The 27,606-nt window shown below is 40.2% G+C and overlaps 2 protein-coding genes across 5 annotated transcripts; one reads left to right on the plus strand and one right to left on the minus strand.

Moving 5' to 3' along the window:
• Positions 1 to 7,188: 7,188 nt before the first annotated feature.
• On the minus strand, positions 7,189 to 22,198 carry ago2 (argonaute RISC catalytic component 2). Of its 2 annotated transcripts, none has more exons than XM_040120999.1 (20): positions 21,986 to 22,198; positions 20,643 to 20,690; positions 19,077 to 19,257; positions 18,850 to 18,970; positions 18,523 to 18,704; positions 17,796 to 17,932; positions 17,575 to 17,709; positions 17,128 to 17,215; positions 16,635 to 16,782; positions 16,408 to 16,527; positions 15,239 to 15,361; positions 14,943 to 15,076; positions 14,152 to 14,336; positions 13,454 to 13,613; positions 13,166 to 13,256; positions 12,293 to 12,487; positions 11,932 to 12,066; positions 11,516 to 11,617; positions 11,086 to 11,285; positions 7,189 to 10,923 (listed from the first exon to the last, which is right to left on the minus strand). In XM_040120999.1, exons 1-20 carry the CDS (start codon positions 22,002 to 22,004, stop codon positions 10,815 to 10,817), a joined length of 2,613 nt encoding a protein of 870 aa, XP_039976933.1. In that variant the 5' UTR covers positions 22,005 to 22,198; the 3' UTR covers positions 7,189 to 10,814. The 2 variants fall into 2 exon arrangements, with proteins under 2 accessions (XP_039976933.1, XP_039976932.1); XM_040120998.1 differs by having other exon boundaries at positions 19,077 to 19,272.
• Positions 22,199 to 22,733: 535 nt separating this feature from the next.
• On the plus strand, positions 22,734 to 27,280 carry dlx5a (distal-less homeobox 5a). Of its 3 annotated transcripts, none has more exons than XM_040120949.1 (4): positions 22,734 to 23,001; positions 25,602 to 25,960; positions 26,394 to 26,578; positions 26,787 to 27,280. In XM_040120949.1, exons 2-4 carry the CDS (start codon positions 25,603 to 25,605, stop codon positions 27,099 to 27,101), a joined length of 858 nt encoding a protein of 285 aa, XP_039976883.1. In that variant the 5' UTR covers positions 22,734 to 23,001; position 25,602; the 3' UTR covers positions 27,102 to 27,280. The 3 variants fall into 3 exon arrangements, with proteins under 3 accessions (XP_039976883.1, XP_039976884.1, XP_039976882.1); XM_040120950.1 differs by having other exon boundaries at positions 22,735 to 22,809; XM_040120948.1 differs by lacking the exon at positions 22,734 to 23,001 and having other exon boundaries at positions 25,526 to 25,960.
• Positions 27,281 to 27,606: the final 326 nt, after the last annotated feature.

Genomic DNA, 27,606 nt, shown 5'->3' on the forward strand with positions numbered 1-27,606 from the left:
TTGTTGGCTGCTTGCGTTTAGACAACATTTAACATTCGAGAGGACTGTCTCATTTTTATAAGTAAAAAGCAGTTTTGAGGAATAACATGATCACATAAAAAAAAAAAGTCATGTTCGGGTGTCAGTAACTTAAGTTTTCAAGTGACACCCAGCAGAATCCAGACTTTAAAATTTGATTGAAAAATTCACGAGTTGGACAATGTTAATTGTGAAAAGTTGAAAATGAAACTGTTCATATTGAGATACAGTACGTGGATTATCTAGAGTAACCAGGAAAGCGAAGATCCTTTTATCACCCCGACGGAAAATCCATTCATGCCAGAGTACCTTTTTCCCAGCGAACATTTTGCCATGTCTCAGTAGCAAAAGCACAGGTGTAACTAAGGTCATTAACAAAAGCTCTGCTCTGTTTGTGAAGGCATATGTATGAGAAATATCCTAGAACCTGGGCAGATAAAGCCAAAACTATCCGCATGGCTAGAGGTAAGTTAGAACATTTGGGATTTGGGCGAAATGACCCTTTCTAGCCATTAACTTTTAGACCTGCTTGCTTTGAAAGCATTTTGTCACACACTTAAAAAGGTGTAAAATCAGCGTCTGGTCATTCTTCGACGCCAGAGAGTTTTGGCCAATCAAAAGGACACGGTCCCTATTCAAAGTAACCAATCAAAAGCAGCGGAGACATCAGCCACCGCCCCCCGCCTCCAAAATCTCGAAAGTCAACCTGACGGGCGAGGTGGAGTGGTTGCGAGCTCGCGGGACCGCGTGTGCGCTCGCGAGAGCAGGAATGCTGCCTCGCGGAGACGCTTTCCCGCTCTCGCATCACGTGCAAGCGCCTAGTTTTGACGTGCGCGGGAGTCGAGACTAATGAAACGCAGCACAGGTCCCACCTAGCGCGCGGCTGCGTGTTGAAGCCCTGCGCGTGCAGGTGCTACGTCGAGCAACGCTTACCCTGCCCTTTACCTCAGCTTGACCTCATTCCTAACTCCAACCAGTCGTCGGGGACGAGGTGGACAAGACCCTGTTCAGGCAGACCTGCCCTCAACCGCAGCTAAGCAACAGCCCTTGAACGTTCAGTTTGACAGAGGCCCTTTTTCACGGAGGACATTTTGATTTTGTCATGTCACAGTAGGAAAAGCACAGGTGTAAATCGTCAAATTCATGATGGCTGAACTCCATTTAGCTGCTTCAGTTTCGGGGTCTTGGTGTCGGCCATGCTGGCTCACTGTACTGTCATGGCTTACTGCCGCTGCTGCAAGAACGCCTAATGTGTAAACAGTTTAATTTCTGAATCATGCAATTATTCAATCTGACCATTAAACATAAAATTATAAAAAGTCATACAACAACGAGAAATTTTTTTTTTTTTTTAACTTTTTATTAATTAATGCAACTTACAGTCAAGCCAACGAGTGAACTATATTAAGTGATACATATTCACATTATGTCCTAACAGGGTTTACAGCATATCTTGTGTTCTGTAAGCATAATTGTTAACAAAAATAAGGAAATGTAAAATAGAAATCAAAAGCTTACAACTTGACAACAACAAGAACAAGGAGCTTAGCAGTGGATGTGAACAAATTAAATCAGCAACATAAAGACCCTCACCAGAACAGGAATGACAGCAAATTCAGTTTTGGCATGTCGTGGTTTAAATAAAGGAGAAGAGAGAGAGACAGAGACAGAGAGAGACAGAGAGAGAGAGAGAGAGAGAGAGAGATAATAAACAACAACTCAAAACTGAGTTCAAAATGACACAAATGAAGGGAGGCTTGAATTCACACGGCTGTGCAGGGCTGCCTTTGCCAAGAGACTTTGGTCACTTTGCTTCTCCATCATGGCTTAAAATGAAAAAAAATGAAAAGAAAAAACAATCGCACAAGGTATAAAATGACAATGGCCAATGAGAGGGGAAAAAAACATCAAGAAAAATGGAGTGTCCTGGAATCAGTTCCGAGCAAGAATGAATAAGGGGATATATTTTATATTTTTCAAGAATCTACAGATGATTGTCTGTTTTCCTTAAATGAGCAAGAAAAATCAAAGGTTTTGCAGTCGACTACAACTCCAGGACAGCCCCTACATTCATAGGAGGTAGATAATGTGGCAATGATGCAACACGAACTTTTCAAAAATGTGTCTGAACGGGAGTCGAGCTCTCTGTCATGTCTGTGAAATTGTAGTGCATAATTTATTCAACTTTTAAGGCCAAATAGGAACGTCACTAGATCTAAGGCTATTTTAAGACAAAGGTGCGGAGAGGAGTTTGGGACAGGGACACAGTAAACAGATACAGCCCTTTCACGGCAATACCTGAGTCAACAGTCATTTTATACCACAGAGCCTCGCAGGATGCTTGGTGCACCTCAACTTTTTGTCAACTAAACCTGATATTTTTGGCTACACAGACACAGAGAATATGCAAAAACAAAAAGAGAGAACACAAAAAAAGATGTGACTACAGCTGAGAAATAATCTGATGAGATTTGATTGTAAATTGCATAAATGACACTTTATCATTTGGCCACAAGGAATAACATACTCCTCTGTTACAACAGACTATCAGATTAACTGGTTGTGGCATTTGCACAGCCTGTAGTGACATTCAACCCTCCCAAAAGGGGAAAATTAAAATTTTATTGGACAATATGAAGTACACTAAAGAAAACAAGAAGTCAATGCAGCATATATCAGGCTTATGAGGTACTTCATGAATATATATAGATATATCAACCTTTTTAGAAAAGCTCTTCAAAGTCATATTATTCCTTATAATTCCTATTGATAGCATAAAATACCTCGTCAGTTATTTCTTTTTAGTTTCTGCCCAACCTCACATGGGCATTTTTTTTTTTGAGACTGCTTTAAAAGTGCAAAACACAAATACTGATCGTTCTATGCAGCATCTACACGCAAGGTTGCATGATAATTAAAATGGAAATTTTGTATGTGGCGCAGCAGATTTTGCCAAACCTTTATGTAGAAAGGACTTAGAAACCCAATGCTGGGGCTGATGGAGAAGAGAGAGAGATCCCACAAAAGGCACACATAAAATCGACTACAAACACGCTGGATGTTTTCAATTTAGACTAAGTGACAACAATCGGAAGTTAACTGCCATACAATCTCATATGTACCTTTCGCTGAAGTTTACAATGATTTGTTACACTGTAAAGTCTGTTCAAATGTGTAAATTCCCTTTGTAAATTGTTGCATGCAAAACTATATCTTAAACCCTTGACAAAAATGGTGCTGAGTCTGGCTAATCATAGGAAAAGCGGAAATGAACTGAGTAAGAGACAGGGACATCCACCCTGATTTTATTGCAGTACTGGGTTAACACGGCAGAGCAATGTAGGCATTTGATCACATGGAGTGGCTCTATCCAATACGAAATCTTAATATTTCAACATTCTGGTCAAACAACAAACAGAAAAGCTGGTTCCGTCCGTTTATCTACCCATTTGCTGAGTATTGTCCTGCTTACTACTAAAAGTCTAAAATGTTTATTGAGAGTTTCCTTGACCTGCGTAAAGAGGAACACTGGTGTAAAGATGAACAAATAATCACCAGCAATCCACAGCTCACACTCTGACATTATTGCTGTACATACATCCTTCCAAAGAACCTTCACCGCCACTACAAACATTCCTCAATATCACCTCAATATATAGCTTGAATATTAACACACAGTCTTAGTGAATAGTAATTACGAGGGCACATTTGTCAATGTATGATCCAGTCATGATAACAGTTTAGTTCACCACACGAGTGAGCCCTAGATTGTGCTAGGTTACTTTTGTCACTGTCTTTTGAAAAATGAAGGACGTACAGGAAACAATGAGACTCCCAATTACAAAAATTTGGTCCCCTTAAATGTAACTACCTAAAGCAACCAACCAGTCATACATGATTACTTGGTTTTTCATTTATTAAGGTTCTAGAAAAGAACAGTGTACTCACGTGATATTGGCTTGTATTGGTTTGGTCATTACAATTTTTGATTTGTTTTACCATTATTATAAATTAGGGATAATGTTAGCTAGCACCTGACACTGCTCTGAGGTAGTTTTTTCCAAGTTGGTAAATAAAAAGCCAAGTCTTTCCGAAGACTAGAAATGCTTTGAAAAAATACAAAAAAAAAACCCACGAGTCTTGCATGATTGGATGCATGTAGCCCAACATTGGCATTGGTTTGTTTTGGTGAAGCTTGGTAACAGTTCTCCTCAGTCAAGGTCAGATTTACTACAGCCCCAAGCATAACCCCCGAATGGATGCAGCTGTGTCATTCTGGCTCAGTCGCACTGCCAAGGTCTATCAGTTGATATTCTAGCCGGTGTGACAGCATTTCTCTGCTCCACAATTCTTGTTGGGTGTCAAGTATTGGGTCTATTTTGGCCAGAGCAACATGCATCTCTGAAGCTTGAAATCGCTGCTTACTATGATTAAAATGAGTCAAATTCAGCCACAAAGTATTTGTTACCACACTGATCATAAATTAGCTGCAAATGTGTTTCAATATGCTTGTAAAACACAAGACTAAGAGGCTACAGTCAAGCTGGCAGCTCTGTTAGACTGTGCCTAGGTGAAGTGTTGTTTTGAGCTAAATGTTAATGTCAGCATGCAAACATGCTCTAAATGATAAATGCTGATGTTAAGTAGGTGTAATTTTACTATGTTCAACTTCTTAGTTCAGTGTGTTAGCATGCTAACATCCGCTAATTAATACTGAACACAAAGTACACTTGAGGCTGATGGGAATGTCATTAGTTTTGCAGGTATCTGATCATAAACCAAACTACTGGACAAATTAAAATTTTGACCTGATGGTGGAACAAGATGAAAAGTTAAGGGATCACTAAAATCATTAGGAATTATTGTCTGGGAAACGTGAATGTTTGTAGAAAATCTTGGCCCGTCCAACTATAAGATGTAAAGATATTTCACTGATACGCGACAACTTTGCTTCTACCACCACCAGCAGATCATAGTCAGAAGATCACCAAATTTTTTTAGGACTGCTTGAAGAAACTCCACTTCTTGAATACCTCTAGAGTAGACTGAAACGGCAACACGCAAAAGAACCAAAACACAAAGTAGCCGCAATCGGTGGACATAAGAGGTAATGGTTCTTTCCTAAGGTTTGCCAAACCAGACAACCTTCACATGTAAAAATGTTGTGGATACCACACTGGTGTCACATGGCTGCAGGTAACTGGGTGGATATTTGCATGATAAAGACTCACTTTCAAGGTCAAAGTGATGCTTCAGAAAGGTTTATCTAAGAATGGGAACAGGAAAAGTATGTCTGCTGAAGTCAACAGAGTGCCATGTAAATCATAAACTGTCATTTATAAATCTGTAAAAAAAAAAAAACAGATGGGTTGTAATACAATCACCTAAAGTAAGGAGCACAATCAACACTCAAACAAAAACCTTAGCCTCTTTGCTTTCAAGAGGAACTGCACTAATGAGTCAGCGAGTCAAACTCGGGGAGGATTTTAGGATTTCACCGGACAACTCTGCAAGGACAGAGGACAGAAATATCATACTGAGGGCTTAAGCAGAAGACAAATATCTAACAGCCAACAAGATCACACACCAAAGCAACCATCATATATATACACACAGCTCTTATGTTACAGCACCTCTCACAAGCATGACACCAGAACGGAAAAGATGACTACTCTTTGAACCAGTGTGAAACGTCTGTCTCCTAAAACTACAGTAGCCAACACCCAGAGAAAGACAACTGTAGACTTGTTTATCTCATGTTAATCAGTGAAAATATTAATGATATCAGCTGTGATGTGGGCGATATCTAAATCAATGAAATATTAAAGAACATAATACTTTCTGCCATGGTTAAAGTCTATAAATAAAAGAACACCAAAAATAAAAAGAAAAGCCTGTACACAAGAAGCAAACATGAGTATTAAATGAACTGGATGGATAGCCTATACAAATATTACAAACCACACAGGCTCTAAGTACATTCATTGTTATTATTTGGAGCTAGGAAAATAGGTTTGACTCTACAAGAGGTTTCTTTATGTCAGCAATAGATTCTCTACAAGAGACGGATGAGAGGCAGAGGAGACACATTACTAAACAGAGGGTAATGGTTTGGAAAAACTCGTGCAGATTGTTGCTTCATTTGAAATCAGGCTCTTTTTTTTTTTTTTTTTTAAATCCAATACCATTCAAAAGCCAGTAAGTAAATAGGCTGATCGTCCCACACGGAGGAATTTTATCCCAGAATTTTTCAGCCCTTTCTTTAAACATACCTATAATAGAAGAGAATCTGCTACAATGAAATTAAAATTAACTGATTAAAATAGCTTATGATATGCCACTTACTTTACAAACCAGCTGTTTCTGGAACCTGATCTAGCCTGGGTTTTGTCCGCTCAAAAAAATAATGGAAAAACAGTCAAACTGAGGTGAATGTGTGAATTTAATGTATCTGAGAAAAAAAGTATCCTGTAATAATATTAGGATTCCCACTGCAGGTATTTTAAATGCCTTACAAAGCACCTTGGGTGCTATTATACTTAGAAAGTAGTGCCACATTCATCCAGGTTGGTGTATTCGTTGGTTCCATACGCATGCTTGTTTTAGCTCATTATGATCAAGCAGATTTATGTAAAAAGGAAAAGCCTCTTCTGAATTCTGATATGTATAGTCTGTGGTGGTGTCAAAACAAGGCCTTATTTCAGTATGATTTTCTCTGCACGCAGCAGTCTTGAACAGGGACTGCGAGAGACATCTCCTCACACAGCACTTTGGCATCACTTCTCCAACCAGCAGTGCGATAACAGAAATCTTATTGTCCACGGCTAATCTGCTCTTTTCAACTCCTGTCAGTTTGTTTAATATAAAACACCTCCTCCCACATCACTATGCAAAAGCGCCCCAACCGCGCAACTACAAGTTTCGCTCTTTCATTAACATTTAAAAGGCATCGGGATATTTTTGAAAGACAACATGCTGAATGCTGGTCGGCTAGGCGAGTGCACATATTAAGGCGCTCAGGCCTGTTGGCTGTGCATCTTTTATTTTGAAAAGACACCAATGCCAACTGCTCCTCTCTAGGCAAAAGAAAGAGGCTGCTATTCTGCCACCTGAATAATACTCTTAATGCTGCAACAGCTACAAAGTCCATTCTTGTTTAGTGCAAGTTTTACCTCCAGGAAAAGCAATGCCATTCTGATCTGGTATTTTAAGGTGCTGTCATAAGTAATGTAAAACACAAAGAAGCAGTGACAACAAGTAAACACATCTCCTAAAATGACACCGTGATGTTTGGAATTTTAGCGATTTACTTTTTAGGACACCCGTTATATTGTGGTCAAAATGTTTTCATTTTTGTCACCCAGTTACACTTTCCCGCTTTCCAAATAATATGACACGCAGCTTCTGGAGAATGACCGCCAACAAAAATACTAAATACCCAGGCATCCCTTTGAGAGACAGTCTGAAGACTGAACATTCGAGTAAGTGAATAATGAGGCAGCATCACAAAGGCCTGCATTCGCACAGAGAAGAGGACATTCACATTTCCAAGTACAGAGCCAACGACAGGCTTCCCCTGACATGTAAGATTGATTTGTTCTGATCCAGTCACACTTGTATTTAAATTACAGATTATATACAGAAATAAAAGTTATGTGGTGAAATTTACCTGATCAGATTTACCTTGCTGGGTTATATGCCTTACAAACATCCATTCACATAGATTTCATGGAAATTTATTTTTTAGGCTGATGCTTAGACAGGGGTTGTTTTTTAGTTTCTTTTCAGCTTACAATCGACTTTAACTAACAGTCTGACTAACAGCACCACTAGGGTAAATTTACAATTTGTCCTGATCGATGATATGCAATCATCACACCTGATGTGGGCTTTGCATTTGCTTTAACCCTGCTCAGCTGGAAAATCAAGGTGTCGAGCAAAAGTCTGTAATTTCATTGGTGCATAGAATTAAAAGGAAAGAAAGCAGGGAAAACTGTGTGTGAATACAGACACACTTCAAGAATTTGGTCATACAGCTCAACACTCAAAACGCCTAAAAGGAAAAAAACACATTCTCTCTTATCACTTTGAGTAAAACTATGAAAAATCACACAACTACGTAACTACATAAACTAAGAAAAGCGCGTTCACCATCATGCACACCAAGCGTTTAATACCTCTACTGTCAATGCAAGACTCCAACAATGCCAATTAGATAGATAGCAGGGGTAATTATACAGAAATGGCCAGCAGTGTGATGTTACCATAACAATTAAACAGGTAACAAGAGGTAGAACACACGGCCATTTCCATACAATTACACCAACGTCCCGCAATATGGCCTAGCCTCCTGCTTCGATTGAGGAACACACATCTCTATAAGTCATACCAACGTTCTGCTATCAAAAGTGCATCCAAATTTACATGTTGTCTGACCAGCACCGATAAGAACAATATTGACATCATAACAGTAAATATCAAGTACATGATTTTCAGAATGCCCCACAAACACAGTCAGTCGGATTTCTAGTTGCTTTACAGGTAATGAGTTAAAAGGGTAACACAGAGAGGTCGTCAAAGGGAGAGAAAAGATCCTCAAAGTGATGAAGCATCTTTTAGCATACAAGTAAAAAGCTTTGTGGACCAATCCAGTGAGGATTTAAGGTGGTTTACAGTGAAAACATCTAGCACCTAGAATCAAGATGTCCTTTTGTGCTTCCATGTCTTTTGATTATTAATCATGTAAAAGTTTGTAATCTTGTTTGGCTAAGAAAGATTGTGTGTTACAAAGGATACACCCAATTTTCAGGCTATAAAAATCTACAATGTTACAAATGACCACATAAATACTTCATCCCGTTAGAAAGGCATGAAGATGCTGATAAGCACTAAGAAACGCTACTAAATGCAACATGCTAAAAAAAAACAATAACCAAAAAAAAAAAAACAAAAGCCCTGATTATCTACCTCTATAAATGACCCAAATTCATGTGAGATATCCCACTGTTAAATCTCTTGGTTAAAAATGATGCATAGTTAGAAAATATAGACTACTCGCCTCCAGTCGCCTCCTACGAGAACATTCGCCAGCTTAATTTAGTAGTAAAACTTAGGTGGGATGTCTAGAATTATTAGTAAGACTGTTACAGTCTTAGAAGGCAAGAGAATATTTGCATTTAAAATCTGTATACAAATAGACAGTGTTAATTTAGACTACATGTGGGCCAGTCATTTAAAAAAAAAAAATCTTTATAATATTGTCAGCAGCCTCCACTGAAAGCTTATTCAAAATATACCTTATTACCAACATTACTATATATAGTATAAAGACTCACAAAAAGTCATTTGCATAAAACCCAAGCTTTTGTGCGACGACTGCTCCTAATTCCTGGAGCAAACACTATATTTTGAGAGGTCTTTTTTAGGGAATTTCAAATCAGTCAAACTTTTAAAACGTTGCAGCTTTCACTCCACTGTACCGAATGCCTGGATATCGAGATGCCACACAAATATCTCTGACAAAGACACGGCAGAAAACACTATTCTGCTGCTATATACATTAAAAAATAGAAGTAGGGTTAATGTGTATAGTGGGAGAAATGAACAATTATCACAAATGCCTAAATGTCTAAAACATGAGTTAGCTACATGCATGTTCATTACAAAAAATGATTGAAATTAAAATAGGCTATAAAAACCGAAGGGAACAAACTGATTTCATCACGTTCCCTTCTATGTTGATTTCTACATCATGTGTCTTTTATCAACACGGCTCAGAGTACATTAGAAAGGAGTCCTTGTTGGGATCCAGTCCCAATCCACTTTTTTCTTGGCATGGGAATTAGGTTACTGGGGCAACTTTATTAGTTCAGACTAAAAAGTGAGGCAGAGGAGAGTAAAATTGCTGTTGCTTTAAATCTGAACACTAAAAGCCCCCATCTAGAATACACTGGTGGTTCAAGGGTTGATAACAAATCTGACTCAAAGATTCCTTTAGTAAGTTGTCCCCAGATTTGGCATAAAATAGTCACCAATGTCAATCAAGGACAAATACTGATAACCCAGCGGATGTGGGCCAAATAATTCATAGTTTTACATAGAAATGACGATAGAAAGGTGGTCTCGAATGGCACTTTTCATCACATAGTGCCCTATGTGAAAATCACACACAACCCTCAATATATTAAGTACTTTTGTTCTGGATAAAGTACCCATTCTGGTCAGTGCACTTTGCTTTGATTAGCTGATAAATAATGTTTGTCAGAGGAGCAAATCATCAGGCATATAAACAGTGAACGGGCCCCCTCATTTTTGATGTCTCCTTCTCCCTTCAAGCACCAAGACCATAACAAACAATAAAAACAGGAGAAGGAGGGTGAACACATTCTTCTAAATTATAAACCACCCCAATATAAATGTTACTGCCCACTAGTTTAAAAAAGGTAGATTTCATCTATCAGTGTACAAACTTCTCCTCTTCCTCTCAGACTTTGCAACATATTTCCCTACAACAAATACAAATAAACACGAATGCACAACATGTAAATAAATCATCTTCTAACTCAATCCCCATGAAATAGGGATCTTTTTGCATCTTAGTCTAATAGCTGGCTAGATTTGGGTTGGGTGGGGGCTGAAGTACAATTGTAGATTTATGGGTAACTGACAGGTTTGTTATGTGGGGAGATCGCGATGTGAAACCACTGTGATGCTATCTACCGCTGACAGCGAGACAGCGAGGGGTAGTGTGTTCCATCAGTGGGGTCTCACCCACGCCAACCTGGGGTTGTGTGCTCTCAGGCAAAGTACATGGTACGCAGCGTGTCCTGGTGGATCTGTACGGCCTTGGCCAGGGCCTGGTGGTCACGCCCATTGCTCTGGCCTGATGTATGGCTTCCTTCGGCACTGAAAGCGCAAAATTTAAAAAAATATACAAAAATTCAAAAATGTTAACACTGTCTGGTGTTTTAATTAATAAACATTTCATGAGGTTTGGTTTACCAGAATACATGCACACACAGATGTTCAAAAAGGTGGCAAACACTGAAAATGGCTTAGAGAGTTTACCTGTCATGCTCTTTGTCCACCAAGTGATAGCGAGCCCGGAAAGCCACCAAATGGGCATAGTAGGCTGGTGCTGGGATGGAAACTGACCGGGTGCAGCGCACATAGGTGTGGCAAAGCTGGTAGGTGAGAACCTGCAGTTCATCCGAAGAGAAGTGGTTGTCATCCCAGAGCACATGGTAGTGAGACGGCCTGCTGGTGCCCTGACAGGAGAGAAACGAAATACAGGCGTTGCTTTTGTGAAAACTGCTTACCCTATTAACAGTTATTTGTTGTTGGCCAATTAGGCCGATGATCCATTTGTTTTTCATGTGGAGCCAAAATCCATTAAATCTGACCCTAAATTTTTATTCCTTTTTCTAAAATATTGCACAGACACGTGGCCTGTTTAACTTGTTGGTTCAATTACAGTTGCTCCTAATCCTATTTTTACCTGAATGCCAGCATGACTGCAAAGGTAGAAGTCAAACTCTGATGGGTGAGTGATTTTGGTGTCCACTGTGGTGCCTGCAGGGATGTTGCCACTCTTCCCAACCTGCAAAAATGCCCGCAAAAAATGTGTTAGTGCCATTATCAAATTAGGGTTTAAATGCTAGTGTCGACAAATTACTTAGGATTACATTTCCCCAATTTGGGGACACCGCGTAAGGGAGCCCACCAACACCTGTAGCAGCTGGCTTGGTGCCATCTGTGCATGACTATAGCTTTGGTGCATGCCAAACGTTGTGTTTTAGTTTAAGAAAGAAACATAAGTACCAAGAAAAGTTACATCACTTTGGCATGTGCTCCCTCTCATTTAAGTTGGTTATAAAAATAACAAAATTTTCTTATCTATGCTGCAATACTGACCCTCTCATTTCTGTCCATACAGAACAGCCTTGTGTGGTGTCTCTTTTGCACAACAACAAAGGTGATACCAGGCTGGTAGTCCTTCTCTAGTTTGATGCAGGCCTCACGGATTGCCAGCAGTTCATGCTGAAGAACCTGCAGGTATTCAAGAAAAAAAATACTTAAGATGAACAGATGAGAGGATGCAGAGATGAGGAGAAAAAGAAAATCAACCAAATTAAATATGTACAAAATTTACTAAGGAACAAACAGCTTCAATAACACTAACCACTGCGGCTCTCACTAGTTTCTCAAATCGGGACTAGTGCCTAAAATAATTTGTCGATATATTTGTCAATATATTCCCTGATATGCACATCACCTGGTTAAATTGGCCCTCAGAGATACCATCGCGGTAGTAGATGATCCTTGTGGGCTTGAAGCGGGTGGACTTGTAGAACTGGATGAGAAGCTCCCTCACCATGGTGGCCAAGTCCTGGATGATGTCCTGGCGGTGCTGCTGCACTCGGACTGTGGCACAGTATCTGCTGGGATGGGCATCCATACTACCAACAACCTGAAGAGGAAAGCAAATATCTTTTAGTACCAAATGGAAGGAAATTATTCAGAATGACAATTATGCAAGGTTAAAAGTCAAAGGGTGATATATATTCTCTCTTTTCTATTCTAGTTTCCTAGGGAATTTATGTACATGCATTATTCCCTTTGGGTGACGACTTTGACAACTTACTTACAGGCCTGCACTCAGGTCCTGTGCTTATAAATGCTTATGAAGTTGTTATGGCTAATGCGTTAGTAAAAGTTGCCTACTTTCAAATCTAGCAGACCCAGTGGAAGCAACATTCACTCTAATTTGACAACAATGTTTCTGGCCACCTGTCAAATATTCAGAGGTTCAACTTTTGTAGACCCTATGCTGGTCTCCATCAACCCTCAGGAACTTTGACTGTGTGTATCTTTGTAATCTGTGTGCTGTGTAGGAGGCATAGCGTGGATTTTTGCTGGAAATTGCTGTCTACGCAGGCTGATGGGAGCAGCTGAGACTCAACTATACGGTAAATGTGCAGGCCATAACACCAATACAATGAGCTGAAAGACGTTGAAGAGCTGCAGAGAGATGGGTGGTGATTCTCTGTTTTCTGGGACCATGAGTGACCCCTTACATTACACCACATTAAATTATTTTTTGAAGCTGCGATGTTCATGTTGTGTTGTGTGCAGTGATGTTACTCACGGCAGCGATAGAAGGCTTTTTTCCATCTCCTGCAGGCGGATGAGTTACATCTGCACCGAGGAAGATCACTGGCTGCTGGAACACCATCGGCCTGGAACAAATACACAGTACAGACACACATGCAAATAAAAAAATATGTATACATATTATAAAAAATATAAATATATTTATTTTTAAACATTTTGTTCAGAAAAATGTTCGAGATGTACGAGACATATACTGTAGGCTTTGGCTCTATCTTTTTACTTTCAGGATTTCAATCAGGGCGTAATAGCAATTTCCACTAACCTGCCCTGTGGGAGAAGGATGTTATTAACACCGCCCAGCTTGACATTGATCTTCAGACAGAGGTTGGAGAGAGTCTGAGGTGTTGTCTTTTGAACATTCTTCACCTGTACACACTGCGTGGCCATGCCGAGCACCGTGTCCCCAACACGTTTCACCTCAGCTACAACACATCAGGACAATAAGGAGATATCAATTAATTAAACATGATATGGGGCACACAGGTACACTGACCCATCTCAGCCATTGGGGACTGGGCACATTGTTTGGTCCACCACACTGGCAACCTGAAAGTGGTTTAATTGATAGAGTTGATGGTGATGTCAGTTAGGACGACACTTGTTTAAAACAAATTAGTTTGTTAAAGAAAGTCCAACCCTAATTGCATGCGCTGTTTGCATTATTATTCAGTCAAATGTTATTTATATTTGAGCTTTAAAAAGAAACACTAATTTCCTGTTCATCTTATCTCCAAAAATAGATGAATACTAGTGATAAACAGTTATCTGAAACTGTCATTGTTAGCAGCTCTAACTGAACTAAACTTTCGTCTGTAGAATCAGGATGATTAAGGTTGGGATTTCACTTTACAAAAATTGATACTTGTGCTTTAAATATTAATGTACTGGATATCCCCCATCTCTGGAGGAAGGAAACACATCATGTTCAAGAACAACAAACTGTATGAGGGGTTCACTTACCGTAGACAGGCGTCTTCCCTGGCAGGATGACCACCACCAGCTGGAGGCCCTGGTAGGTGTACTTGAGGTGCCGGAACATGGGCTCCACACTGTCTGCTCCCTGTGCATACTTACAGAAGCAAGGCTGACCTTGGATGGGCATTCCTGCATCCCTAGAGATCTTCCTCAGCTGATCTGTGAATGCTCTGAGACAAATGAGGAACTTCTTCATTCACAATTCAGAGAGGTTTAGCAGTTAAGTTTACAAGAGACTCATGTTATGACTGATGAGTACAACTGAGCTCTGAATGAAAAGAAAATAAAGTATTGGATCCACATCAAAGCATAATCAAAAGCAGGTCAAGGACTCAAATGCTTAAAGCAGACACCTAAGCGTGTGTTCACCAAGTGTTCAAATTCTACCAATTAAATGTTTCTGTAACTAAACATTCATTTGGAAAATATTACGAAGAACATGATGGGCTGTCAAGGCATTTGAAATTCAAAAAATTAACAAACAAACAAGCACAAATCAACTAAGACAGCTTCATGCCGTTTGAAACTAAAGCTAATACATGCCTTGAGTTAGTAATTTCAGGTGACACCTACAAAATCCAATAAGCTCAATGTATCCTTGTGTTTGTGCACTTCTATAAAGTTGTTTCAGGCCCTACACTGTGCTCACAACTCTTCACCGCCAGCCCTTAACTGTAGGCTAACTGCTATCAAGCCGAACAAAGGCACATGTACAGGACAACATGAAATACATTTGCAATATGCTGGAGCAGATGGACTCTACAGATCTCACTTACTTGAGCAGGAGTTCAGTGCACTGTCTCTGTGGGGCAAAGCAGGCGATGGCCCACACTTTGATCTCAATGCCAGTGTGGAACTGCTTGTTCCTCATGTCCCATACTCCCTGGATAGGTGTGGCTATTGCTTTGTTCTGAAAATTGTAATGACAGCAGCCTTATTAGTGCTAGTCACTGTAAAAAAAAAAAAGATGAAGTCATTCCAAGCAAACTTAATACCAATGAATGAACCGTGTTAAAAAGTACACATAACCTCCAAGATACCATTAACACATCCAAGCTGGGGATCAACATACCCTGCCTCCATACAGAATGGAAGGTGCCTGTAGGACGCGGCCGTTCACTTCTGTCATCTCATCTCTGACCATCACTCCAAATTCACGAACGTAAGGGTCAGTGTTGAAGTTGGCACTTCTCATCTGGGGGAAAAAAAAAATAATAATGAAGCAATTGAATTAAATGTGAATATCTCGACCTGTCTGAAAACTGTACTGAATTAACATTTCAGTTAAGATTTTTAAATTTTTCTTCAAACGTAGCCATGATTTATCAGGCAACTGTGACAATCGTACATATAAGTACGCTACATGTTTATAGATTCTAACAAAAATCATTGATTTGAAAAACATCAATGAATATAACTATTCCTTATTTCAAGTTTGCCTTTCTTTCTAAGCGAGTTGCTTTGGAAGCGTGTGAGAATCTACACACAGTATATACAGTCAATATGACTGAGAACTATGGGAGGTCAGGAAGGTAGCAGCCAATTATCCCCAACGTCATGAACCCTCTACTCCAGTAGCCAATCAGCAAACACCACTGAGCCTGTGCTTAGCGTCAAACTGCAGAACTTGGCAGCACGGGCAGAAACCTTCTTATCTCACCCTGACAGTCCACTAAAGCTGGACAATTTCTGTTCAAGTTTCTCTTCTTTTACTGCTACCAATTCAATTCTTCTTGAATCCGGAGTCTTGACTGATATTGGACCACTGTGTATGTGACAGTGTCGTGACAGTCAACAAGACTACCAACAACTGGTTGGTAAGAATATTTGTTGGCAGGAGCAGCTGTCACGTGGGCATGTTCCAAAGTTCTCTGGTGTGTGGAGTCGTGTGTCAGGGGCCGGCTACAACCATCGCTATTACAAGCTTTTGCTGTTTGGTGTTTTGGGTCGTGTTTCCTGCACTGGCCTGACTGGGGCAGTAAGCTCTAGAGTTTGCTGTCTTGACATGTTTTGCTACTGGCCCCAGACCATCGGATAAACATTACTGATGAATCCTATCATGTAGCAGCACAATGTAAACATTTTTAGTGGTTACTGTCTCACGTTGTTGCAGAAACAGTGTCAAACTTGTGGAAGGCAACTTGGCTTGAAATCCTTTAAGGTTTGAGATTCTGATGGTTTTCAGACACACGGCTAACTTCTGTGGTGCATTCAGTACACATTTATCTCACAGCGACTCACCAATTTACTAATCTCATCCTGACGGTCTGGTGCTGATCGGGCTGTGGCACGAATCATAGTGGATGTTTGATTGTCTGTCAGCTTTTTGATGCAGCGCTGTCCAGCCACTATGTTGCAAACCTGGATTGGACACACAAAACAAAACATGTTTAGAAGAAAATCAACTGTGAATCGGGTCACTCTTGTAAAAGCAAATACTGTAAGCACAAGACATTTGTGATAATTACCTCTAGAGGTAGGTAGGTGTGCTTCTGCTCCTGTCCCACCTGGAGACATGGGAGGTGGGGGTATCTCAGGATGAGCTTGTACTTGTCTTTGAAGTATTGTGCTACTGTGCATTCAATAGTTTGGCCGTTCTCCTGCTGCAGGGGGAAGCTAAGGGAATAAATGAATGAAACACTCAGTTAACTCTGCAGACTTTTAACACAATATTTTTACACCTGTTGTCCCAATTTTTAGCATCACCAAACATCATCATGTCAAGTCATCTGGACCAAAAAGTCATGCTTTTAAAATAGTAACTAGCTTATATAAGGTTATCGAGGGGATTATTATCCTTTACTAGACCAGTATGCATTACAGTATATGCATTTTACGTTTTATGTAACAACATTTTTCTTGTTGCTGGAGTGCAAATATTTTTTCATCACTTAATACTAATAACGGGACACCCCACATTCAAATAATGTGATCACAAAAGAGACAGAAGAGCATTCTTACGTTTGGTGGCTGGCTGGTCTTCTGGTCACATTGCAGACTCTGTACTTCCGCTTCATCTGACCGCAGTGAGTGATCTCCACCTTCAGACCTTGACGGAAGAATCACATGATGATTTCAAAAATTTCAAAAAACATAATTAAAATATAGGACAATTTTGGATGGCCAAGTGATGAAATACTTGGTTTATGACTCCTGATCGGACAGAATTAGGACAGAAAGGACAGGAAAAATAAATCATTAATTCAGGTGTAAAACCCAAGAGACTACAAAATTAAGATTCTTATCTTCGAGGACTTTAATCTGACCAGTTGAATCAAGAATCAAATTTAAATTGAACCATAATTCACAACTTTTTCTTCTAAATACATTTTACCAAGAAGAACACAAAATAAAAACAGTCTTTCAAGAAAAGACTCATTACCAAATGAGCTCCTGAGCGTTTCTTACCTTTGATTTCCTTTGTAAATTTCACTCGTTGAGAGTCTGTTAAGGGCTTCTGTTGTTCTTCAATGCTTTTGAAATCCAAGACCTCACACATGAACTCAATTACAGGCTGGGCTTTGTAGAATGCAGTGGCCGAAACTGCAAACAAAACAAGCAAACGGAGATGAGATTCATAGAAACAACTGTATTTCAAACAACTTCTGCCAAAGAAACATGAAAATTACCATCAATGTTGAGCATCATTTTCCAGAGGGAAGGCCTGACAGACTGGTGGAAGCCAAACCACACCTCTCTGCCACCACCGAGGGGGTTCGAACATCCCTCTGAGGGAGTGAAGAAAGAACGGCCCACCGGGGTATACCTTTAACAGAAACAAGAAACCCAATTAACATGTTTGGAGAAACAGAAGCTACTTAACAATATGGTTAAATGGGGAAACTTCGTAAAGAAAGAGAGAGGAAAAACATACAATCTTTGATAGAAGGTACATAAAGACGTTATGTTAACAAATGCACTTCCAATTTCTGCCTATAGTTAGGTAATCATAGTGTGCTCAGAAAATTAAATAAATGAAAACAGGTCGTACAACACTTTTCTATTATGCTATGTTTATTCCTTTCATCTAGATCTCCTTTATCAGGGTTGCAGATTAATCTGGCTTCTGTTTATTTGAATACAACTGGGTAATCACTCATATTCTGTGACCAGATTTTCACTTACTTCAGTGGATTTGTAAAGAAAGAAAGGTCAGCAATGATCTAAAATACATGCAATTTGTAATTTGTGCTAAAACATGCAAATTCACATCTGTGGTCATTTGACAACATCAAGCATGAAGGTGGCCACACATCTACAACAGATTATTTTTAAGACAAACATGACAGAAATAAAAACCTATAAAGACAACCCATCACCCATATATGAAACAATATTCAACAATCAAAGACCTACCTCATAGAGGGCAAATGTCTCATGACCACATCCAAGGCTTGGATAGTCTCAAAAGGGACGCTGGGAAGTCGTCCTGATAGTGCCTCGTGCAGAGCTTGCAGACTAACGCAGGACACCCACTTGATGGATACTTTGAAGCTGCGGTCCTTGCCTTCACCAGGAATAGTCACCTCGAGCTCCACCTGTGTGTTTGATGGGCGAGAAAATAAAAAGACAGAGGAAATGCTGTGATATTTCAGGACTTACATTTAATTTTTAACTGATTTTTATACAATCTCTCCAAAAGTGGAGATTTTATAGTTTCCGGTGGTCCGGTAAAATACATACTTTGTCTCTGCCTATGGGCAAGGGCATGGCAGTATAGAGATTCTTCCTCCCGTCATACACTGGCTTTCGATCACCAAAGATCTGTGTTTTAAAGTGCTGGACCATGTGCTCCACAATTTCACTGGAGAAAAAAATTAAACAAATAAATTACCATAATGCCCGGGGCATTCCAAGCACTGATCTACAATGTGCCAGGGGATTCTGATCAAGTATACACATGTACATACCGATTGACCCTCCTGGGGCATTTCTCAGGCTTGATGTCGATGTCATAATGGTAGACCTCCAGTTTGGGGATTTCCATCTCGAAGAAGTTGGCTTGGAGCTTGATTGTCCTGCCCATGGTGCCAAAGTCTGGCCGTGATGGTGGCTTGAACACATATTCTGGCACTGGAGAAGATGGGGGCTCTAACACATCAGGATCAGTTGACGGAAAATGACAAACGACATAATAAGGATCACAGTTTACAGTCACAAGACATTACCCAAGAACTTGAACTCCCAGTAAAGTATTTCTAAACCTCATATAAAAAAAAGGTATGTTCACATCTGTAACTGAACGGTGTCACTTAAAGCCGAAAAAAAAAAAAGTATTGTGTGTTTCTCAACTGATAAGTTAACATTTTTGATGTTGACGTGCGTCACGATGTCAGAAAACATTAAAAACTATTAACAAAAGAATGATTGAGGAATTTTCTGGTTCCTACATTTTATGCAAAATCACAGAGGGAAAAAAAAGTATTTTTTGTTCTTTTCAATGGTTTTCTTTAGCACTAATTATCTAAGATTATCCAGCTGTGCAATATTTTGTAGGATGTAGTTTGTGGTACTGTTGAGCTGCACTGCATTATACAGAGAGATGTTTCTTTTATTTAGTCTAACCCCATTGATGTAAATGGGGTGTAAAAAAAAAAAGTACAAAACACCTGTCAGTATAATGTAATACAATTCAACAGCCCTACAAACTGCAGCCTCCAAAATGACCATAAAGTTGAATCAACACCTCTCTAAAACAGTTTCAACACAAACTGAACATTATAACCATCATGAAAGGTTTATTGTAGGACTAATGTATTGGACTACATTAGTTTAAGATTGGTGTTCCTAATAACCTGCAAACTGAGTATATATATTCCAGATTAATATTTTTTAGTGAATTGTAAGATTGTGAAAAAACAAACTGTCAGCTATTCATAAACTATCTGAAATTTCCCAGGACCAAATTAGAACCAGTTTGTTCCTCTTATAACCTAAAGAACTTTATGAGGTATTATCCATTACCCTGGAGAAGATGTAATAAGCTTTCATCAATGGTCGACATGCTGAACCATGCTGAAGCTCCATATCTGCAACTTCAGATATTACAGTCAGACTGACAGAGCACTCTCTCCATTCCCCTTACTGACTTATCTTTGTGCTCCAGCTCTGTTCATTCAAGCAGAATAATACCCATAAAACCTAATAATATATAGTGGGTATACGGGGGTAATGGCCTTTAGCGTGTAAGAGTGCATGGCTATTCAGACCACGAAATGAGGTGCATTTAGAGGAAATCGACTATCTAGAATGAGATTGTCTTCTTTAGAATATCATCTATAGCACCAAAGCACCCGTGTCCTATTTCCTGAACAATTTCATTATTCAGTCAGAAGGTTGAAATGTACTTTGAATGAGTAAATACTGAGACACTTGAAGGATGTAAAAAAGGCTTTTTTACATCATGTTGCCATTTACAATGGCCCACTCTTGGGACCAGTTTAAAGCTTTACAGCCCAAATATGGGCAACACTTACCAGAGCTTAATGACCCAGAGGAACGGGGTCCCTCAAGCATCTCAGCAGCTAGACAGGACAAAAATTACATGTTATGAACGCTCAAAAATCCCGCTGGCTTGATACACGCTGTACTTACAGCATACAGAGTGGTAAAAATTTACATCTGAGTCACTTGACAGAGGATAGAAATCTAGAATTAGTGCTTAACAAGTTAACTATAAACAATTTCTTTGCCCAGCTAGCAGCAAGAAGAGGCAAAGTACAGAGTGCTATTCATCTTTACTTGCACATTTCCACTACAAGCGCTTGCTTTATTTCAGTAAGTCTTGCTCTCTTATCGCTTCCACAGCGCCATCGTCCACAATTAAGGGCGACTTTTTCAAAACTCTTATCAATATGAACACAGAAGGAATCATGCAAGCTGGCAATCTCCCTCTACCGAAGCCACCCATTCTCCTGGCAAGAGACAAATCCTACATGTCAATTCATATTTTAGTTCTTCAACAACAACAAAGACGCCTCCTGTAACATAGAAAACATTCCCTAAAACAATTACTAAACTTGAAAGTCATACAATATGGTGCTGTTATTCTTTTTGCTGTTTGTTACTCAGGATAAAAAGACAAATATTAAGAGAAAACCTTATATGAAGAGCAAATGCTAGAGTATTCTAACATTATCTATGTGCCCAGTGAGAGTCAGCTGTTACACTGTAACTGTACCTAACCTCAGCATAACTTCATAGGCATACTTCTCTTTAATGTCATAAAAGTCAATGTTACATTGACAGAGCGACTTGGTGGTGTCAGAAAATTTAATTTGTGGACAAAAACGATCTAACATAACTAAATCTACCTTATTTACGTTGGTTACTGGTAGCTTACCATAGCTAAAATTGGTGATGAGATTAGATAGCACGGTCGGCCGCTAAACATCGCTTTAACTCTTTACTTGATGTTTAACTGCTAGACACTCGAAACAACGATTTTGGTTAGAAATCCTATGATTTATTGAGGCAATATATAGCAATCAATCGCACCTCTTGAAATTACATCGGGAAGCTAACTAACAAGTTCGAGAAACGAGGTACCGCTGAAGCTAACTTGGCTAACAGCAGCTCGTTGTTGTTGCACGCTAGCTAAGCTTACTTCTACTACTAATGCCTCCACTTAAGACTAGAACGAGATGTGCTCCATGAAAGGATTTGTTGACTTCTATAGTAACTAACTAAATGAAACAGGAGTGAAGTCTGTGTTTCAGCAACGACTCTTTGCAAAGTGGCAGAAAAATAATGCAACTAATGTTTTAATTTTTGCTAGCTACATCAATTAGCCGATGCTAATGTTAGCTGCAGCACTTACCTCCAGCAGAGGAATACATTTTGTCGACTTTTTAAGCGTGTGTCGTGGACGCACAGATACTCCACTTTATTTTGGCCAAATTCCGCCTAAACTCATACGTGATCAAAAAGTATCAAAATGTAGAAGAGCGAGGGAGGAAGCCCAGTTCGGAAATAAAGATAATTAGTTAGCCAAGTGGTAAATATTTGGAGTCTCTCATCCTCGGCACGGCCCCATCCCCCCAAAACACAAAACAGGAGCCGAGAGAAACGATAGCACAGAAAAGACAAGCGAGAGGGTTCCCTCCAATTTACTTCCGCCCTTGGTCACAGCCCGTTAAGCAGCCTAAACCTTCATATTTATACATAGTTATTGTACTCCTATTTTACAAACAGTGTATTTATCCCAAAAGCGCAATAATTTTAATTTTTTAGGTGTTGAAAAGCTAATATCCGTGACATCTAACAAAGCATGACACTTAAAGGGAGACCACTTTCCCCTTTTAGTTGAACTGGAAAGTAGTGTCAGTCTTTTGTGCCCCATTGTATGTTAAAGAAAAAAAAATAACAGACACCACATTTACTGTTATTTGTACAAAGTATTTACAAAATAAATTGGGACTTTTCTGACATATTAAATATATTAACCTGTTAACCAGAGATCTAATTTTAAAAAGTTGCACACGCCTTAAACACTCTTTTATCGCTCTAGAGGACATCTTTTAAATTTCTACTGATGTGAACAGGAGGGGAATTATCTTGTTTGTTAATCTCTTCAGTGATGTCAGACGCACGCTGCGCGTTCTCAGCCTTGACCCCGTTTCAAATCGAATAACCACAGCAAAGGTAGTTTACTTGATTAAATGTATTTTTTAAAATATGGTTATATATAACGCTATATCACGTGGCTAACAATACCGTCCCGGTTTAAGAAAAATATGAACCGCAAACCGAGTTGGTCAAAAACTTGTCAACAAGCAAACACAGGAAGAAATTCGTGGACTCGGTGGGGGAAGTATTTCCGGGGTGCCAAAGGAGGTAAACTACACCTAAGTCTAGTTACTAGGTCAGCTGTTGATATGAGAAAAACAACGTGTACGGGAGGTTCAACAAGGCAGACTAGTTTGTCGAGATTCATTGTCGGCTTCAAGAAGTAGAAAAACACTCAAATTATTATTGTTATTATTATACCATTGGGAAAATTCCATATTTGTTGAGTTTTGATGTGAAAAAAGTAAATACAACAGCAGCAATAGACATGAAATGGCTTTTCTTCAAACGTTAATGCACTGATACGTTTTATTTCATGAGTTTAAAAAAAAGAAAAAATATTAACAGTAATTGTGGCCTGTGCAAAAGTCTAAGCCAGTCTAAGTCAGTACTTAGTAAACCCCCCTTTGGCAGATATCACAGCTTGCAAACGGTTTTTGTAGCAGCCAAGAGTCTTTCTAGTGTTGATTGAGGAGTTTTCACCGAGTCTTCCTGCAGGTCAACTCCAGTTTTCTGAGACATTTTTAGGCTGTCCTTTACGCACAGATTTTCAGTGATGCACAACTCAAGGGACCACTCCAAAAGCTTCAGATTGTGTTTCTTGTGGCAGTTCACGGTGGGTTTGAGACCTGCCTTGGGTCATTGTCCCGTTGTAGAAGCCAGCCTCTTTTCACTTTCACTTTCTTGACAGACTGCAGAACATTTGCATCTGGAATTTGCTGATGTTTAGTGGAATCCGTTCCTCCCTCTCTATGTGCAATATTTCCTGTGCCACGTGTCGACTCACAACCCAAAAGAATAATATATCTACTCCAATGCTTAACTGTTGGCAAGGTGTTCTTTTCATCAAATACTGCTCCAGTTTTCCTCCAAACACACCTTTGGCGATTGCGTCCAGAGAGCTCGGTTTTAACTTCATCTGTCCACAGCATTTTTTTCCAAAATGACTCTGTCTTATCCAGATGTTGCTTTGTCTACTGGACTGATGTTGACTGTTGTGATGAGGTCAAAGTAAGGTGTCCCTCCGATGACGCTTCCGTGTCGACCTTGTTTGTGCATCAACTCTGCACAGTTGAAGGGTGCACCACCGCTCCCGTGTCAGCTAAACCTTCCTGCAGCTCCATTGCAGTCATATGGGGCTTTTGCTTTGCCTTTCTGCCCAGCAGACATGAAGATTTATCAGACAGTCTTTTTGGTCCTCCAGATCTACTCTTGACTTCCACGGTTCTGTCTATCTGTAGCTGTAGTAGAAGTGTACAGACTGCTCTCCTGCAGTCTTATACAGTACTTCCTTTTGCCGTTCACTGAGAATATGACAGTGGAATAGTGGATCCAGTGGATCCTGTGTATGATAATACATGATAATGCATGATACTGGCAATGGAATGTCATACTAAATAAAGTGTAACCAGTAATGGTGATTTCTATCCTCACACCTGTTGCCCTAAATCCTTTTGGACAGTTTGACTTGTTCATTTCAGTTCGTGTTTCACTTGCATTTGAACAGTGAACATTGATTCATCCTCCGTCTTTCCTCGTCGAAATACCGAGTGTCTTTGTGGGTTTGCCCCCGGAGTGAGCTCGGCGTGCGGCTCCTCGGTTTGCCCACTGGTCGGCGCTGCTCACCGCTGAATGGGTAGAGATGCCGCGCATTGATTTTTGATTCTGCGAGCTCGGCACCAGGTTTTGAGATGAGATAAGATGAATCTTTGATGATCCTGTTGGGAGAAGCTGGTCAACATTGGCATTGTTATACATTGTCAATCAAAGAACAATTGGCACGGATTTGATTTTTTTTTTTTCTGGGATTGTTATTTATGGAATATATTATATATAGCACGTTAAATATATTGGATATGCTGACAATATTTTGCATATACTGGACATGTAGATAAAAGACTACATTTTCAGGAATTGGGCTATATCCAATATTTCACCAGGTTTAGCCCAAGTGTCTTTTAAAATAGTAAATAACAACTAATGAGCTCAATGATCAACCTAAGGTTTCATGCTTTATTTCTCTCTAAGGTGTTGCAACGTTGGATTCCGCGCTATCATTTTGAGGCTATTTTGCCTTCATTTTGCCGTTTTGAGGCTATTTTAACTTAATAGATTACCGCTGAGTCTGCTTTAATAAAAAATGCATGAATAAAGAATGATGAAGACGGTCGTAATAATCGGTCAATCCTAACACAGCAGGCCTTTTTGGTAGCGAGGCTTTGTCCCCTCTAATTCAACCTTCTGAAAACGTCGACCGGCGACACGGCCAACACTTTAATTGCTCCCATTGATTGATAGAATAAAAAACACAACAATGCAGCCACATAGCCCGGGTGCTTCCCCCCCTGTAAGAAAGCTGGCTGACTGAATTGGGTGTAGCTGTGTCTGTGTGCGCCTTGGCCAATGGAACCAGATCCTCCCTGCAGTGCGTAAGAGCGCGATTTAGGATTTAACCAAGTCTTTGCTGCGGGGCTGGCTGCAGTCTTCACCAGAGCCCGACGGCCCGAGAGCCCTTCGACAATGCCAGTGTAGTTTTTACACCACTTTGGAGTCAGACTGCCTCTTTTTTTTTTTTTTTTTTCCCCCCTTTTGCTTTGTTTTTGTTTTTGTTAATTAAATAAAACAACCCCACGCGTTCGCCCTCGAAGTATGACTGGAGTATTCGACCGGAGGATCCCGAGTGTGAAACCCGCAGACTTCCAGAGCTCCTTTCAACTCGCCACCATGCACCATCCGTCTCAGGAATCTCCCACTTTACCGGAGTCCACCGCCACGGATTCTGGCTACTACAGTCCCGCCGGTGGAGTCACCCACGGCTACTGCTCGCCCAGCTCCGCCTCGTACGGGAAGCCTCTCAATGCCTACCAGTACCAGTACCCGGGTGTAAACGCATCCGCTGGAAATTACTCGACAAAACCCTACACCGACTACAGCTCGTACACGACTCCCGCCTACCACCAGTACGCCGGGACTTACAGCAGAGTGCAAGCCCAGCCGAGTCCACAAGGTACGGGCCCGCAGACTTTTCATTATAAGAGCAGACTTCTAGTTGGTAATCTAGTTACTTAGTTTTAAAAACGTAAAGTCTCATTTCTATCGTGTTTTATTATTTCTCTGATTTATTTCAGACTGTTAATGCTTGTTTCTGCATAAAGAAATCCAGGCATATGACATCTGAAGCTAAAGGACTAAATAAGGAATAAAGAGGAATTTGTTTTTGATTTGAAACCACGTGCTTCGTGGTGATTTTGAAATATTGTGAGAATACATGTACTTTCCCTTTTTGCCAGTCTGGAATTAATTTGGTTTATAAAATTGGATTTACATGAGTTTAAAGGGATATAGGTGACAGCCCAGAAAAAGAAAAAAAAAGACATTTAAAAGACACTACAGTTCCTAATGGGAGCATACGCTTATTCCTGTTCTGATCGTTTCGGCAGAAAAAGAGATCAGCGAGCCCGAGGTGCGGATGGTGAACGGCAAGCCGAAGAAAGTGAGAAAGCCCCGGACAATCTACTCCAGCTTCCAGCTGGCCGCCCTGCAGAGGCGGTTTCAGAACACTCAGTACCTGGCGCTGCCGGAGAGAGCCGAGCTGGCTGCCTCGCTGGGACTCACGCAAACACAGGTGGGCTTCTAGATCAAATCCGATTTTAATCTGCTTTCACTTGAAAATGCGGGGGACGTCGCGTTTGAAACGGTCTTAATTGAAATAATTTCCATTTTGGCGAGCGTTGTTTTTGTGCGTCTTCCACGCACCTTGCCTCGCTTCAGTCTTTTGTCTCTCTGCGGTTAAATATGAGACATTGACAGGCGTGTTTCTCGATCTTCCGCAGGTCAAAATTTGGTTCCAGAACAGGAGATCAAAAATGAAGAAGATCATGAAAAACGGCGAGCTCCCACCGGAGCACAGCCCGAGCTCCAGCGACCCCATGGCGTGCAACTCTCCACAGTCCCCGGCCGTTTGGGACACACAGGGCCCCTCCAGGCCGCACAGCCTACAGCAACAAAACATCAACACGACGGCTTCTAACTTTTTGGAAAACTCGGCGTCATGGTACACCTCAGCCGGCAGCTCCATGACCTCCCACCTGCAGACCCCTAACTCGATACAGCACTCGTTGGCTCTTGGAGCGGGGACGTTATATTGAAAAAACCCTGTTGTTTATTTCCAACCTTTTTTTTTTTCTTTTTTTTTTTCTCTCCTTCTACGGGACTCGTGTTCAGATTTCAGAGGAATATGCAATGTATTTGATGACAGTCATAGAAGAAACGTGTAAAATGTGTAAATGTGTGCATGTAATTTATTGCATTTTGGAAGACTATTAAACGTTTAAATGGACAATGGAACTTTGAAACTTCCGCCCTCGCTGCAGTCTCTTGTTATTTTAACCCTCAGTTATTTACGCTGAAATTCACGACAGAGACTCACAGGCATGAATTATGTTTGTGAGCCTCAGGTGACATTTTCCACACGAGGTTGTAAATCGCAGCTGCTCGGTATTGATTTGAATTACCTATCGGAAATGTCCCAAATCTAATCCTAGTAGTTTTCATTTGCCATAACAGCCACGATTTATATTTATTCTCGGATTTTTACTTTTTTTTTTTTTTTTATTAAAGACTGTGTCCTCTATTTCTGCAGGTGTTACGCGG

Source organism: Xiphias gladius, chromosome 24 (assembly GCF_016859285.1).
Source record: "Xiphias gladius isolate SHS-SW01 ecotype Sanya breed wild chromosome 24, ASM1685928v1, whole genome shotgun sequence".
Classification (NCBI taxonomy): Eukaryota; Metazoa; Chordata; class Actinopteri; order Istiophoriformes; family Xiphiidae; genus Xiphias; species Xiphias gladius.